This window comes from Pezoporus flaviventris, unplaced genomic scaffold (genome assembly GCF_033815535.1).
Source record: "Pezoporus flaviventris isolate CSIRO_AGI_PZ_B2104156 unplaced genomic scaffold, CSIRO_AGI_Pfla_v1 ptg000040l, whole genome shotgun sequence".
NCBI lineage: Eukaryota > Metazoa > Chordata > Aves > Psittaciformes > Psittacidae > Pezoporus > Pezoporus flaviventris.
The window spans coordinates 6250145-6267818 of NW_026892588.1; the positions used below are offsets into that span (position 1 = coordinate 6250145).

Consider the following 17674-nt stretch of genomic DNA (forward strand, 5'->3'; position numbering starts at 1 on the left):
TGGTTAATTCAAAATTGATTTTATTGATCTTGTTAAATTGGGATTGAAATTTTTGAGGAATAAAATGTTTGAAATTATTAAGAGAAAAGATGACAGGCAGACATTAATAGATACAGCTGTTGAAATGTTTGGTTTGAAATTATGAGAATAGAACCAGTAACACTTTTTTTGTTAACAGAACCACAGCAAGTGATCGATGTTAATGCAACACTGACAGCTGATAATGCTGTCCACATTAAATGCAAAAGTCAACAAGTGTATGGAGCACAAAAAATATTTGAATTGACTTGGGAAAATGATGGAACAAATGACTCCAGACACAAGTGTGATTTTAAAAAAGAAAATCTCTCATACTTAACAAACTATACATTTACGGTAAGTAGGCTTATTAAATTAAGTATATAAAATATTGCTGTATTTTCCTCGTTTAAGTGTATTGTACTTGGGTTTAGGAAAAGCAGATATGATGTCAGAATAGTTAATTTGTGGGTCTGTAGGCCACAGATGTAAAGAAGTAGCTACGGCCTTGGAAGCAAAATGCATATGTGCCTAGCCTATCAATCAATCAATCACTCAAGCAAGCAAGCATTCCCTTGTGTGCTATTCCACATAGGTTCTGACTGCATGAAAAATACAAGCTGAATAGATTCTTTGGACTTGGGACAGAGATAAGTTTGGGTGTTCCATAAGTTTTAAAATAGTTTCTTAAGTATAACTGATATTTCCGTGTTTAAAACACATTTCACTTAATGTCATTTCCATCAGAGGATAAATACGGGATTTAGGTCTTGAGATAATTGCTCAGAAATAAATTGTTCAGTATTTTTCATTGTGAAGACTTTTCATGCTTCAGGGACTGTTAGTGTAAAGCAGTTCAGACCCATTCCCAGTTGCTGTTTCCATGCAAAATATATCATCCTCTGTTTACAAGCTTCACTTTCCTGAAGGCCTCCTGCTATTTTCTGTTCTTTGAGGCATTTCATCTTTTTGGCATTTGTTGTTTGCAAAGCCAATGGTCTTATGTGGCCCCCACAATGTGGCCACTAAGAATATTTTTCATATCCTGGTAGCAATTCTCCATAAAGTTTAGACAAAAAAGCAGTAATGATGGAGTTTTATTACTTTCAGGAACCAGTTTCATCCATTTTTCACAATCTTTTCCTCTTTTCCCTATGTTTTCCTGAGAAAATGAAGTATCAGAGAACTTGAATAGTTTTGGTTTTGTTCCAAGACTTTGTCAGTATTTTTTCAAGAGATTCTGCTCATAAAGCTTTGTATTTGGAAAATAAAGACGAGGTCCTGTAGGATCAAGAAATGCTTGCATTGCCCTCATAGTACGAGACCCCTGCACTCTTTTGAGCTTTTTGTACACCAATTACAGTGAACAGTTTGCTTTATAAAGATATTATCTTCTGCTTGGCTCTAACCCCTGGCTTCTGCTTTTACCTTGTTTTGTCCAATTCTCACTGGAAAAAGAGAGAAAGCTTAATGGCCTTAACTAGTAGTGAAAGAATTCTGGGTCAAGTTATAGAACGCTCAAGAAAAAAACAACAAACAACAGATCACCTGTGAGAGTTGGCAGATGTCACGATTTCCTTCAGTCTGGACTGGATTGTTCAGGGAATAGACAGAAGCCTACCTAGGATACTTTTGGTTTAGTGATGTTTTGACCCTAATTGCAATTTAAAAGATTCAATAAATGTAATATGTATTATGCAATATAAACACATCCACACGCAGTTAGTGTTTTAACACCAATTAAAGTACCTCAAAGTTAATGTTACAAGACAGCAGCTTATTTGAAAATTTATTTTGGCTTCTATAATTCAAAATTTTATGAATTACTTCCCACACAGGAACTTTTATTAAAAATATCCAACTCCATTGACTATTTGTTTATTTACTGTTGAAGCAAATAAAATAATGATGCTTAATTATATATTGCGTGGTTAATTTTCAGATTTGAGGGATTTGGTAAGAGATAATTTGATTTCTTCCTTGAGATACACTTAGTACTTATTTTGTAAAATGTGTTTCTTATTTCACTAACTAAACGGTCACCTACGTATTTTTCGATTTAGATCTTGCTATGACTTAGGTAGAAATCTGAGCTGCACCACAAATGTCTGTACAAAGATTGACAGCAAATCTTGCTGTCAATGAGGCTGATTTATTGAAAATACACGGATGCATTTTGAATATCCATTGTACTTCATTTTTCTTAAAAACTTTTTATGCAGAAATTTTGACTTGTTATATCTTATCTTTGTTATTCTCACCCACTGCCTGCAGATCTTGGTGTTTAATGGAGAATATAGAGGGCAGCCAGTAAAGACAAGTATAAAAACCAGATGTAAGTAAATATATATACAGCATTTTTACTTTTAGACTTTAGCATAGTATGAATAGTGTAAATTGTGAATTGTTACAGTTACTCCTAATTAAAAGTCCAAGCTGTCTGGTTTTATGCTTATTAGTTGATCTGCACTTGAAAAAATAATATCCTCACTCAGCATTAACAGACCATGTTGACAAGTCATTAACTGTAATTCAGAATTATTACACAGCTGTGGTTTCTTCAGGAAACATTCAAGTGCAACTGGAAATTAATTTCTCTAACTTAAATTATTCACTTCAGGAATATTTTCCTGTGTTCAGATCCTGTATTTCAGGAGCTGAACATCTGAGAGGGGACAAGCATGGTAATGCTGAACCAGTGACTGAATTGTAGCATTTTGACAGGTGGATATGGATAGCTTAAATGAAAGTTTTCTTAATGAAAAAAAAAGTGACTTTATTTTCTTTAAGCTTAAAAGGCTTTGGCACTTTGGAATAACAAAATTAATTAAACCACTGAAAAATAATTATTTCATTCCATTAATTATGTATTGAAGAAATAATAATTGTATTCTTTTTCTGTTAGATAATTCTAAAGCCCTGATTATATTCTTGGTGTTCTTGATCATTGTGACATCAATTGCTTTACTACTAGTTCTGTACAAAATCTATGGTCTTCACAAAAATAAGCTTAGGTAAGCTTAATGTTTCTTGCTCACTGTCATATAAATGGGGGTGTGGTGTGTGGGCTTTCTGTTTTTCCACAAGGTTTTCCAATCAGCAGTACAAAAATGTTACAAATTTGATATTTTATTAAAATGGGAAAATACATCCTTTTACCTTTTAATTCTTTCAAAAAAACCCCCACAATTTATGGTATTTTGTCTGGCAACACAAATACAATGAAGTAGATTTAAAATCTCTCTGCTATAGCCTTTCTCTGTGCACACAAGAACCTATCTGCTAGAACAAAATCTTTTGTCACGAGGTCTGTGAAAAAAATATGCACAAATACTGGAAAACCTTTCCTTAGCATTTTAAGCTAAAAGTATTGAAAATAATGCATGCTTTCTTGGAACTCTTTCAAATGCGTATTGACCAGAAACAATATCTCAGGGAGGCGTCAGTTATGATAGTCATCTAGGTGATGTGGCAGTTCTGTAGGTCAGAGAGGATGGTACTTCTTCTCAGTGAGGGTGACGGAACGCTGGAACAGGCTGCCCAGGGAGGTTGTGGAGTCTCCTTCCCTGGAGACATTCAAAACCCACCTGGACGCATTCCTGTGTAACATTATCTAGGTGTTCCTGCTCCGGCAGGGGGATTGGACTAGATGATCTTTCGAGGTCCCTTCCAATCTCTAGCATACTGTGATACTGTGATACTGTAACAGAAAAATGGTTGTTGCCTTCCCTGATAACTGTGCCCCGGAAAGCCAGGCTGACTGCTGCTATTGCTGTGGAAGGAGGTGGTGCAATGTATGAAGAGGGCATTTTCTGCTAGTAGAGACACGGGAGCTAGGGCAATTTTTTTCAGGAACCTCTCAGCCCTCTGGCAAAAGCAGAACTTTGGGCACTTATCTCTTCCAACTCCTTTACCACCTCTTCACCTACCCCCCAAGAGAGTCTGGCTTGTTCTTGGCTACCTAGCATTTAAAATTAATTTTGTAATATTTTATGTATTAGGTTTCTGTCACTTATTTAGCAAAAGAAACAAAGATGGTGTGAGCAGTTACTCCGGTGAAGAAATTAAAGATACACTTGCTGTAGGTAATACGGACAAAATTATGCAAGTGGTTAAGCTGTTTGATGTAGTTCCCTTGTTTCTCCCCCTCCTATGTGTAGGGCCTGCAAGTCCCAGTTGTAGTACTCTTGTTTCACAGACTGTAACGCAGTCTGCAAATTATCAACAATCTTGGTGTTCACCTACAAACCTGCTTTTATTTAACTCACGTATGTGTTACTAGTCAGAGCTTTTACAGATGCTTTTGCTTTTTACAGCAATTCTTCTGAAGGTGTGAACCTTGTTACAGGTGAGTATCTTTACACATTTAGCAAGTGGAAATAAAATTAGTCACATGTCTTGCTGCCACCTTTGGATTGCTTAAATTCTGGGTTGTGTACATAGATTACAGATACCAACATAATAACAGATCAACTGGGGGAAAAAGAGCCCAAGAAAACTTTCCTGTGCACCTTTTTCAAAGCAAGAATGTAAACATACACCAATTATTTTCTACTGTAAAATTTTGAAGGATTTCAAATTCAAAGACTGAAACGAAACATTATGTGTAATATTTTCCAAAGTTTTCAAAGCCTCTGAAGAAAGGCAGAATCAGTCAATACCAGAAACCTTCAAGAAAAAAATGATTTATGATATTCAAGACCACAGTAATTAACTACATTAAATGGGAATTAATACTGTGTTGATATTCAAATCCATTTGCTTGAACACACAGTTGCTAAAAATAATTAAATCTTTTCAATATAAATGAAAAATATAGTAATGTCTAGTTAGAGATGTTAGAAGTTGTTCAATCATTGCTTTATCATTAAAGATGATATTACATGTTATTGCAACTCAGAGAATAGGTTGGAGAAAATTTGGAAAAGCAGGCAATACATGTTGTTACATTTGTTGGTTGTTTGCACAGTAATGGATTTTACCACTGATGATAAGTGATCAGAATTAAAGTAGAAGGCAATGACATGCAACTGTTGTGGGTGTTGGAGCTGTTACTGTGACCTGAATATGGCAATTTCCACTTTGTACATAAAGCGCTGTTAATGAAGTGTCCCTGCAGGTGTCCTCCTCACTTGCTTCCAGTCAGGCATCAGAACTGAACAAATTCTGTTATTACCAGGGACTGTTTGCTCACAACTGGCTCAGTTAACACCATTCTTTTTTTTAAAGTGAATGTGCTTGATTAAAATAAAGAGGTTTTCCCTTTTGTTAATTTATCTGACAATTCAAGTATCATGTTTATGGAAATGTAATTTACAAAGTCAGTAACGATAAATGTTCTACGTATCTACTCAGTTAAAGATGATGATAGGCAACTTCTGAACATAGAGCCAATATCTTCAGAGCAACTGCTGGACACATACAAGAGGAAGATTGCTGATGAAGGAAGACTTTTCTTAGATGAATTTCAGGTTTGTTATTGGCTCAAAAAATACCACAGATTTGTAGCCAAGTGGTTGGAAGACTTCTGTTCAAGAGCATGTTTGAAGTATTTGCACTGATTAGAAATAAATCTAGACAATTGAGCTAATTATTAAGATCAAATAGGCTTCAGTTAGTTTTGTTACCAAGCTCTCCTCCTTATAAGGTGATGTTTTTCCTGAAGGTGTTTTTCAGCAAAAGTATAAAATACACAGTTTGAATACTTCTAATTCTAAAGTACTGTTTACTACACTTTTTTTTTAATGCTTTCTCTTACTGCGTAGCCATACATAAATTAATATACAGGAGATATAAATAATATATAATTGTGGAGATATATATTATTTATATTAAGGGTAAGAAATTTGTTTGCTTTAGATCTAAGAAACATATGAAGTAGTAATGCATGAAACAGAATGTTACGTTCAAGACTCAGTAGTAGTAAATTTCTTCCATTTGACTGCAAGTAGAAGCAAATTTAAATGTTTACCCCAAAAAAGGAACATTGTATTTTACAGAGTATTCCTAGAGTTTTCACTAAATTTTCAATAAAGGAGGCCAAGAAAAGCCATAATCAGAACAAAAACCGTTATATTGATATCCTTCCATGTGAGTATTTGCTACAGTTTCTGTATGTTTTATAAATATTTATGCTCTCAGTGCTTTGAGATAATTTTTAAAATTGTTTTTAAATGATTTAAACAGATGATCATAACCGTGTTGAGCTCTCAGAAATCCCAGGAGACCCAGGATCAGACTATATCAATGCAAGTTATATTGATGTGAGTGATTTCTGCTTAAAAAAAGTCACTACTGAAGAAATTCTCTTCTCTGTGTATTTCATGCAAGGGGGGTGGAACTAGATGGTCTTAAGGTCCTTTCCAACCCTGACTATTCTATGATTCTGTGATTTCTGTTTGATTTCTTTCCATCTCTGTAATGTATTCAGTATTATTGCTCTTTTGCATATTGAATTTATTTTTAAAGTTGCAAATCTTTTAAATTGTCCATACTTCCTTCCTAAGGGTTGATAACATTGTACTTTGTTACAGGGCTTCAAAGAACCAAGAAAATACATTGCTGCACAAGGTATTTTTTAACCTTAAAAGAATATGCTTTATTTGCCTATTTTTTGTTGGAGATGAGTAAAAACTTATTAGTAATTTTATAGAAAAATTGAAAATCTGAAATTCTGAAATTTAATATGAAAAATTTTGCAAATGATTTTTTGCTTAGGCAATTTTATGCAGATGGTAGACTTCTCATGATGTATAATTTTACACCATAAGTTTTCAGACTTCACAGTTATGCAGTAAAGATCTATATGAGACTTCTAAAATTTTGTAGCCTAATGGCAACAGTCATAATGAAATCAAGCATGTGGCTGTTATTTGTGTGATGTCTGGTTAGCTTTTCAGACTGAATAGCTATGCATGTCAAGAAACCAAGTGTGCTCTGAAAAACTCCCTTTTAATACCTCCCACTAGGCCCTAAGGATGAAACCACAGATGATTTCTGGAGAATGATCTGGGAACAGAAGGCAACAATTATTGTCATGGTGACTCGCTGCGAGGAAGGAAAGAGGGTGAGAAACATCCGTCCCATCCATCCATCCATCCATCCATCCATCCATCCATCCATCCATCCATCCATCCATCCACCCACCCACCCACCCACCCACCCATCCATCCATCCATCCATCCATCCATCCATCCATCCATCCACCCATCCATCCACCCACCCATCTTTTGTCTGAAAACTGAATGGGTTGCTGTCCTGTGGTGAATTACGTTTTCTTATTAGTACTTTATTTTCATTCTTTGCTATTCTCTCATTGTGGCAGAACTTATTTTGGAAAGCATGCCAAAATATTGTGCTGTCTTATGTAATTACCAGTCGTACCAGAAAATGTCACTTTAGTCCCAGCTGTGAGTAGCAGAGGGCGAGCTTCCAAATTACAACTAGTAAGTCCAGAAAAGGGCTCAAGATAGAACTATAGCTCCTCATAGACCTCTCATAAAAGGTATTGGTTTTATTTTTCTCCTGTCGACTATCTTCTGATATCCTGGCAATGCCCTCAGTAAATTCTAGACAGAATATATATTTTTGTTTAATCTGTTGTCTTTGCTCTTCCTTTAACTGAAAGATTGGGTGTTTCTGGCTTGTTTTTGTTCCATATTCCATGTACAGCAGGAATAAGGGCAACTGGTGTTTTAACTGCTTTAAAAGATTGAAATACTGGCAGCATGCAGTTTTACAGCATCCCCAGGCAGAGGTTTTAGGCAGACAGGAGTGACATCCCTCACTGAAGACTCAAAAAGAAGCCATAGAAGTAGCTGCAAACTTTTCTGCAGCCTTCAGGCAGCAGCAACAATGGCTGTTCACTTTTTCAAGTAGTGCACATGATTCTTTTCCCCATGATATTTTCCAAGTTAAATTCCAGGGGCATAAACTTCAGGTCAGAGACTTGAAGTTTTGGATATTTGGAAATATTTAACACTGACATCCTAAGCAGTGACAGCCTTTTCAGGGAGAAGAAAATACCTGAGAGAAGTTGGAAAAACTGTACTGAATTGCCATCTGTTTTAAATCAGACTTTCTTCTAGCTCTCAGCTCTCTGCCATTTTGCTATAGTGCTGGTCAACTAACTTTGTATCTTCATAGAACAAATGTGCCCAGTACTGGCCGTCAATGGAGGGCAGCTCTGCAACATATGGGGACATCATTGTGAAGATCAATGAAAGTAAAACGTGTCCAGACTATGTAATTCAGAAACTACACATCACAAATGTAAGTGGATTCAAAAGTGTAAGACTGGCAGGGGAGCATCTATCTGGAGTCTGTAGGTATTGTTGAGAGCTCCTTCTAGGAGAAGAGTCAGCTATCAGTGGATGATGCTCTGCTGTTTTTTCCTAAGCAACATATAATTCAAGAGGAAACTTCTTAGATGGTGTCATTCCTTAGAGAAATAGGAGTTAGACGTATATTTCCAAACTTAAAAATGTATTTTTCTTACTGCTTTGGTATCTATATTTAAGAGGAAGCTGTTAATATGCTGTTAAGCATGGAAAACTTAATACACTGTGGTTCCCTTAGATATTTAGCCTGTGCTTTAACATGGAAATTTTACTGGTTTTGTGCATCTCAGAATAACCTTCTGCAAGTAAAATCAATGTGACTCACAGAGCACCGTTATCTACCCTAGTGATAATTATATAGTGGGACAATCACAAATGCAGGTAATCTCAATTGCATTTGTAAACATAAGTGTTTAAAATTGCCATTTGGCTATGTGTAGAATCGTTAAGGCTGGTTAATTGCTTTGTTTTAGACATCTGAAATCACATTTACTTTTCTGTGTGTAATCTGTAATTTGTGTGTAAAAGTCTGAGATGCAGTTTAATTAATTAATTAATTAATCTGTTGTAACCTCATCAGGCTACTTTTAGGAGACATAAGAAAATTACCAACCTGTACCCCTTGAAGTAAGCAGGGCTATACACTGGCCAAGTTGTTTATGAATAGAGTGGGAGATACATTCGGAACCATAGGCTAACCTGAGATAAAAGTATTTTTAGCAACACTTTGAACAAATTGCTTGTCATTGTGTATCCTTGATTCATGGATATTAAAAATTAAAATTGAATATGAAAAATGTCATAATCTGGAGTCCATCGGGATCATAATATTACAACACACTGAAATTTCTTTTTCAACATTTGATGACCGTTGCTTTTATTTTTCTTCTGCTTTGTATATCTGCACTTGATTTTGGCTTTCTGTATATATATACATATATATGCATATATTCTATATATAATATATATCATTTTTTATATATATAATTTTATATATATATTTATATATATATATAAAAAAAACACCCACACTTCACTTTGTCTAGGGAAGAGAAAGGACAGCTGGAAGAGATGTCACTCATATTCAGTTCACAAGCTGGCCTGATCATGGAGTCCCTGAGGATCCACATCTCCTTCTCAAACTTCGACGCAGAGTTAATGCTCTCAGCAACTTTTTTAGTGGCCCAATAGTGGTTCATTGCAGGTAGATATGTTACGTTTTGAAAGTGTTGTTAATGTTAAATGAAGTGATGCTGTTCAGAAAAGACCTGGCAAAGGTATTTGGCTGATCCCAAATTTTGTGATGTGATTACTTGAGAGTGAGGCACTCACAGATACATAAAAAGGCCCGTTTTCTGAATGATCTGAAGGAGATTCACATCAATAAAATCTGAGAAAACACAGACTTTTGGACTTCTGGAAAGCAGGCAGATAAACATTGTGCTTTTCTGGCTACAGGCATCATGATTGGCAGTATTTGCCTTACTTTCATTAAAAAATACTTAAAATACAAACTCATCGTTGTTTCTGTTGCCGATTAATTTACAGCAAGAACTGTTTTCAGTTGCTCCGTATCCTGTTGTTACACTTTTTGCCTTTCACTCCCTCACTGACTCTTCACCTCTCAAGAGTGGGACTGGGACTTGATCACCCAGATAACTTTCTTGATAAACAGATGACTTTCTGCCTTGCAGTGCTGGTGTTGGGCGCACCGGGACATATATAGGAATTGATGCCATGCTGGAAGGGCTGGATGCAGAAGGCAGAGTGGATGTTTATGGCTATGTCGTGAAGCTTCGTCGGCAGCGATGCCTTATGGTTCAAGTAGAGGTATCTTGCTAGAACTCCTGTCACTTAGAACTGTTCTCTAGGGCTTCATAAGTATTTCTCAAAAGTGCACTGCTCAGTCTTGGGTACAGCTGTAGTTCATTTGAAATTGTTCTTAGAAAATATAGCTCTGAAAAATATGGAGAGATAAAAACTTCCAACACATTCTTAGTTTTATAAACTTCAACATTTTAAGTTTAGGCTTTAAAAAAGGAAAGCAAGAAGATCTTAAATTTGATAATCCAGCTTTTGCCGTAGAATTCACAAATGCAAAATTGAGCTTGCATAGTTAAACTTGCTTTTCAAATTCTAAAAACTGTCTAGGTGGGATGTTCAGTTGAGTTGAGAATATAACAAAAGTTATGGACTTACGTAATGCATGTTTTAAACTTATTTAAGCATTTTGCAGATCTTTTAACTCAGTTGTGTATTTCTTGAATGTCATTACATTTATTTGCTTTTCATCCAACACACTAAATGTGCTCCAAAATGTCTAATTTGGATTTTTTATAGATCCAAAATGTCTGCTTTTTATATTTTATATATAATATATTTTTATATATTTTATATATATTATATATACAAAATATATATGTAAATAATAAATATATAAAAATATATATTTATTTAATATATTTGATATATTAATATATAATATATTTTTCTTTAATGCTTATTTAACATTAATGCTTAATAAAACAAAAAAAACAACAAATTCATACCACTTTTTAAAACCGTTATGATAAACTATTATTCCAATGATGGTACTAGTGATAATAATATTGTTTTTTTTCTTTACTGTTTAACAACATCATTTTTAAAAACCTTCAAATGGGAAACACCAGTCACAGTACATCCTTATCCATCAAGCACTAGTGGAATACAATCAGTATGGAGAAACAGAGGTCAGTCTATCAGAACTGCATTCCTATCTTAACAATCTGAAAAGAAAAGATCCTCCGAGTGATCCTTCTCTGCTGGAGGCAGAGTTTCAGGTAAGTAAGCATTGCATTCTGGTGCCATTGCCTCCCACTTCCACTAGAAAGTGCCTTGCACAATAGTTGTGAGAGAGAGATACCACACGCTTCATCTATCACTGCTGCGCTGTTTTATCTCTCTGGCACAGAAATTTTCTTTACCTTCATGAAAAAATAAGTAAATTAATAAAATTTAATTCCTGCTTTTGATGTTAGTATTTTTAACAAAGTTATTTATCTTTGTTGTATAATATACAACAAAGATATAATATATATGCTTCTATGTGGAGCATAGAATGATTACTTATATCTGCGTGCATGATTTCCTGTGCCATTGTACATGGTATGACAGGTATTTTTAAACTATAGTACTGATGTGACCAAAGTTTAAAGAATTAAAAGAAGTGACTGGATGTGGGTGTCCAGAGGGGACAGTTATCCCAGGAGCCATTTTAATCAAGTGTAATACAGAACATCCTTTTTCTTTAGAGATTACCTTCCTATAAGGGGTGGCGGACACAGAACACTGGGAATCGTGAGGAAAATAAAAGCAAAAATAGGAATGCCAACATAATTCCATGTAAGTATTTTTCATAAACTCTCCCTTATTTTCTCTGTTCTGTAAGAAAACCTACTAAATTTTGAAAACAATTAGGACAGTAGATTACCTTACTGAGATGTATTTGATTATTTAATTTTCTCAGCGCTATAAAGTTAGGAATTTCTCATAGTAATTTAAAAAAGAAATCAGTTTTTTAAAATGTGGATTCCTGGTAGTATATATTTCAAACAAGGCAGACTTTGTTCTGCACCTGCACTCTGTTTTGAAGGATTAGCCTTTTTCTATATATTTCCCCCCCCTGCACACGCAGGGACAGCCCCCTGTTAACACTAACCCTGAGCAGCAGCATGGCGTGATGGTGACACTTTGTCTCATGCAGATGACTTTAACCGAGTACCAATCAAGCACGAAGATGAATGCAGTAAGGAGGGTGAACATGATTCAGATGATTCCTCAGATGAGGACAGTGACTGTGAGGAATCAAGCAAATACATCAATGCTTCCTTTATAACTGTACGTATTTAGAAGATGCACTGTAAGTATTTCACAAACTCTTACCTAAGACTGTACTGTAGCTTGTGCTCTTACTCTTTTGGTTCACATATAGAATAGGATTTACCTGAATGGGAGAGAAAGTTCTGACAGTCAATTAGCAAATCTGTTTATAGTTTTAATCATCAAAATCTTCTACATTTTGCTGGAGTAATAAGATGAATCTTCTCCCCCTACATGGTCTTAGTCTGTGCAATCTTAAATAGTGAGATTAAACACAGAAAATGTCTTTTTTTTTTTTTTCTTTCCCCACATGTGTGTTACGTTTAAAACCACTAACTTTCCAAGTGGCCTCCAACTTTGTGTGGTATAAACTCAATTTCTTAGTGGTTTTAGCCCTTAAAAAATATGCTTTGCAGAAAATGGCAGGGGAAGGTCTCACCCACTGCAGCATGAAAATACCTTGCTGTCAGTCTGGAAGTGATCCTGCTGTTAATGGAGTTGTCATTTGGCTCATAGAGTTCCTGTAAAACCATTGCCTATTCTGATAGGCATATTTTCCCTGTAAAGAAAAGGGTTCAGTAGTTTATTTCATAGGCTGTTCTTTAAATGATGAATTCTTTTGCTTGGCAATCACATTTCAAATTAATTTAAGAAAAAAAATTAAAAACTTCTTTTACAGGGTTACTGGGGTCCGAAATCCATGATTGCGACACAGGGACCACTGCAGGAAACTATCTCTGACTTCTGGCAAATGGTCTTCCAAAGAAAAGTCAAAGTCATTGTTATGCTGACAGAGCTGAAAGAAGGCGATCAGGTGAGGGCATTGTCTTCACAGTAACACATTAAGGGTCCTCTATAAGCAAGGAAAACACTGCACAACACTCTCTCATTCCTTTTGTCCAATTCAGTGTTTCATAGGATGATGAATTTGCATTTCTGATATTATTTGTTCTATTATTTACCTTCTTAATTTACTTTCTAATGGTTTTTTTTGAGGGGAAGAGTATATGATGGTATATTTTAAAATACAATGACACTCCTACTACTTTAAAGTCAATAACATCTGTAAGTGCATATGGAGGATGAAATAAAAGTTTTGAACGGTGGTAAGCACTGACTTGTATTTTTACCCATTTTAGGAGCTCTGTGCACAATACTGGGGAGAAGAAAAACAATCATATGATGGCATAGAGGTTCAAATGACAGATGTCAACTGTTGTCCTAGCTATACCATACGTGCATTTGATGTTACACATCTGAAGGTAGAAGTTTCTTTGCAAATTCAAAAAGGAAGTTTCAAATTTCTTTCCCCGTTTCAAACTTAGCCTAAAAAACCCAGAAGGGACAATTCCCACTGCACTTATCTCCTGCTTTAAGAAATGCAATTATTTTTTTTCTTCCAGACCAGCAGACAATCATGATAAGTGCTATAAATTATCTCAGATTTCCCATTTAGTGAATTGCTGAGATGGTGCTAGGGGAATCTCAGGAGTTCAGCTGTCTTTTGCACTATAAGCAAACCTTGGATGTCTACCTACCTTATACTCATGAGGTAGAACTTGCATCACCATGCGGTTCCTCAGGAATATAGTTTTTCTTTTGTAAATCAGCTGCAATAGATGTACTACGTGAATCTTTATTTTAACCTGAACATTGACTACAACTCTACTGCTGTTTTTCAGATGAAAGAAACACAGAAGGTGTATCAGTATCAGTATCACAAGTGGAGTGGCTTTGATGTTCCAGAAAACCCCAAAGATTTAGTCAGCATGATTCTCAACCTTAAACAAAAAGTTACAGTCAGACCAGTCACTGAGGACAAGAAGAATACCCGCAGTGTCCCGCTTGTTGTCCACTGTCGGTGGGTCTGAATTTAGCACATATTTAACCTAGCTGTGAGTTCTGGATATACATAGCAACCACAGTTTTGGGATGCCTACCTTTTCCCCAAAGCCTTGAATTGCTCAAGCTTGCCCTTTCTGATTGGAGTGATGGAAAGTGAGCACACTTTGGCAAGTGTGGGCTCGAGTAGGTGTTCAGAGCTAGCTGCTTTTCCCTGGTACACATATTTTGAGAATAAATGCTAGGTCAGAGTGCTCTTGTAGCATACCACTAATGAGGATCCAGCAGATCTTTTAGGTTCATCTCTTGTTCCAGTACATAAGCTCATTTTTTAGGACTACTTCCAGGAATAGCCTTGCATACCATCTAAAACAGAGATTAATCCTGCTAACAATTGTTGTGACTGTAAATCTAAAGCTTCTGATTTCTCTCTTACCCCTTAAGTGGCCACATAAGATCCAGGTAGCCTCTAGAAAAACTGTCTTGTGTATATTCTTAATACTAACAATATTCTTAATTTTAACAAATTTAGTACAGCAAAAGATATTTTGGGAAAGTAATTCATTATGTAGATTTTAAATAAATCTAACTTTTAGTTAGAGGACTTGATGATTTTACATTTAAAATGCATTTTACCTCATCTTCTAGTGATGGATCACAGCAGACTGGTGTATTTTGTGCTTTAATGAATCTCTTGGAAAGTGCAGAAACAGAAGAAGTAATAGATGTTTTCCAAGTAGTAAAAGCTCTTCGTCGCACCAGGCTGGGGGTGGTCGCCACCTTTGTAAGTAAATCGTATGAATTGCCAGAAAAAAAATTATGGAATTACTTATCACAGTCACTAATATCCTCATAGCCTTTCTCATTGGGAACACTACTTCTAATGAGGACATTCACAGCCACTCACCGCTACTTGGGAACTGGCTGTTAACAATAAGAATGAAGGAGTCTGTGAGATATCCAGAGCTGCAATTCTATGGCACTGTGGAAGAAGGGAACATCTTATAAAATTACAAATTGCATAAACTGATGTTTCTGCAATTGCTTCAGGGATGGACATGCACAGTGTCCCTTAACTCCTGCAGGTAGGATGCTAGCTCTATTTCACAGGCTAGCAGCCACCAACTTGTTTTGTTTAGGTCACTCCAGACGAATTTTGTCTCTGTGGAATACACTGTGCATTTAGTAACAATCCAGACCTAGGTGTTACAATTCATGTTTACAACTTGGGTACTCTAAAAAACATGGGTTTGGTACTTGTGAACCAAGAAGGTGCTAAGTGACAACTTGTAAGCAGCTACAGAGACATTACATGCTGTCATGGCTTAACCCAGCTGGCAAGTAAGCACAACACAGCTGCTTCTTCCTGTGTTGAGATGGGGAAGAGAACCAGAAGAGTAAAAGTGAGAGAACTCATGGGTTGAGATAAAGACGGTTTAATAGTTAAGCAAAAGCTACACACAAAAGCAAAGTAAAGTAAGGAATTCATTCATCCCTTCCCATTGGCAGGCAGGGGTTCAGCCAGCTCCAGGAAAGCAGGGCTCCATCATGTGTAATGGTTATTTGAGATATAAAAATGCCATCACTCTGAATGTCCACCCCCCTTCCTTCTTCTTCCCCCAGCTTTATATACTGAGCATGACACCATATAGAATGGAAAGGGTATGGAATATCCCTTGGGTCAGTTAGCGTCATCTGCCCTGGCTGTGCCCTCTCACAGCTTCTTGTTCACCCCCAGCATACTCACTGGTAGAGTGGTGTGAGAAGCAGAAGAGGCCTTGACTCTGTGTAAGCACTGCTCAGCAATAAGGAAAATGTTCCTATGTTATCAGCACTGTTTTCAGCACAAAACATAGCCCCATACTAGGTGCTCTGATGAAAATTAATTCTACACCAGCCAAAACCAGCGTGACATGAAATCTGAATAAAACATAGAAGCAATATTGTACACCAAAAACTGTGGAGCTGGCTTCATGTGCAATGTTCATATTCAACTCCATGTTGGATTTATAAAATTTAAGAAAACAGGGAAAGAATGGGTTTATTCTTGGTCTCTGAGCATTCCATTCATACTAACTTTTTTTCTTTATATTTAAGGAACATTACCAATTTCTTTATGACACCATTGCCAGCACCTACCCTGCACAGAATGGACAAATAAAGAAGAACAGCCAACAGGAAGATAAAGTTGAATTTTGCAATGAAGTAGAAAAAAAAGATCAGGAAACCAATCTGATCACTGTTGATCTTACCCCACCAACGCAAGAGGAAAATCAGGCTTCTGAAGTATGTGATGAATCTAAGGCTGCAGATAGCACTAAGGGAGCAGAAAACTCTGCAAATGGCCCCTCAGCTCCAGTTGTAACTTAGAAGCTATGTTAAAAAAAACAAACAAAAACAAAAGCTTTTTCATGTGCAAAAAGATTTAAGCAAAAGAAGTACAAGATTTCTTCTTCTTCTTCCCACTTTTTTTTTAATGAAAACTGTTATATCAGTTTTTCAAAGATAAAAATTTAAAGGATTACTTGAAACTTGGTGAGAGCGATGAAGAGCTGTGAAAATTTAAGTTTTGTGTAGATTTGCATTTAATACTTCTTCAGAAACCTTTTCACTGCTTTTATACTTTTTCTTTTCAAAATATGTACAGTGTAATACTATGCTGAGCAGTGGGAAGGAATTTTTTTGACTTCTGTAACAAGGAGAAAAACAATTCAGAACAAGATGAGCATGTTGCAACAACAGGTTTGTCTTCAACAGTATTAGTAAGTTAACCTAATTGGTAAGCATGTATTCTAGCATTTCAGGAGTCCTAATCAAGAACTGCTTTCATAATACTCTGTGCGACTTGTGGAACTTTTCCAAATAGTCTGAAGAGCTAATCATTTACAGCATATGGCACTTCCAAGGAATGCAGGTTTACGGAGAATCTGTAAGCCCTCCCATTCCAATGCGGAATAGAAATTTCTTGCATTTTTCTAAATTGCCTCAAGGTGTCCTTGTTGCTCCACATATATTAATCAGAGATTTCAACGTTAGGCTCGAAGAATTTGGAGATTGGCACTTGAGTCATTGCAACCGTTCTGATAGAAAACACCTCATCTTTATTCTTATAGCTTATAACAGAGCGTGGTTGCACTTCTGTTTCTTATGCTTACTGTTATTTGAAGGGACTCCCTCCATGAATGCATATGACCTGTTTTCAGAATTGGAAAATACTTCGGTGCTTTTCCTCCAAACCTTGTAGATTTTAATTGGTACAGGATTTTTTTTTGTTTGTTAGTTTTTCATTATGAGGTTTTATATGTTACAGTTGTGATATTTTTGCTATTTCTTGCTGGATTTTAGCCTACTGTTTTTAGAACAAATAAAAAAGGTAATAGTTGACAAGGTGGAAATTGTTTTGTTCTATTGTATTCTGCAAACTGATAATTTTCTTCTAGATGCACAAAATCCCAAAATCCTGTGCTATCCCATACATGGATAAAATTTACAAATTTCAATAGGAAAACATAGTTTAATTCTTAAAAAAACTGTGTGTGATTCCAGGTAAGTGTGGTGTTTCTTTCATTACAGAGGAAGGAAACTTCATTTTTCTTTTGCTTGAAGTCATTAAA

General features: G+C 35.9%; 1 protein-coding gene across 4 annotated transcripts in view; it reads left to right on the plus strand.

Moving 5' to 3' along the window:
- PTPRC (protein tyrosine phosphatase receptor type C) overlaps window positions 1-17447 on the plus strand; it is a 61525-nt gene extending 44078 nt beyond the window's left edge. For all 4 annotated transcript variants that reach the window (XM_061465135.1, XM_061465136.1, XM_061465137.1 and 1 more), the window contains 20 exons: window positions 179-375; window positions 2293-2353; window positions 2924-3032; window positions 4335-4366; window positions 5374-5489; window positions 6018-6108; window positions 6205-6281; window positions 6552-6588; window positions 6987-7084; window positions 8164-8289; window positions 9404-9561; window positions 10052-10187; window positions 11030-11179; window positions 11651-11741; window positions 12103-12236; window positions 12898-13032; window positions 13358-13480; window positions 13901-14079; window positions 14709-14844; window positions 16158-17447. In XM_061465135.1, the coding sequence (XP_061321119.1) occupies window positions 179-375; window positions 2293-2353; window positions 2924-3032; window positions 4335-4366; window positions 5374-5489; window positions 6018-6108; window positions 6205-6281; window positions 6552-6588; window positions 6987-7084; window positions 8164-8289; window positions 9404-9561; window positions 10052-10187; window positions 11030-11179; window positions 11651-11741; window positions 12103-12236; window positions 12898-13032; window positions 13358-13480; window positions 13901-14079; window positions 14709-14844; window positions 16158-16430 (2459 nt within the window). In that variant the 3' untranslated portion in view covers window positions 16431-17447. The remainder of the gene's footprint in view (window positions 1-178; window positions 376-2292; window positions 2354-2923; window positions 3033-4334; window positions 4367-5373; window positions 5490-6017; window positions 6109-6204; window positions 6282-6551; window positions 6589-6986; window positions 7085-8163; window positions 8290-9403; window positions 9562-10051; window positions 10188-11029; window positions 11180-11650; window positions 11742-12102; window positions 12237-12897; window positions 13033-13357; window positions 13481-13900; window positions 14080-14708; window positions 14845-16157) is intronic.
- Window positions 17448-17674: the final 227 nt, after the last annotated feature.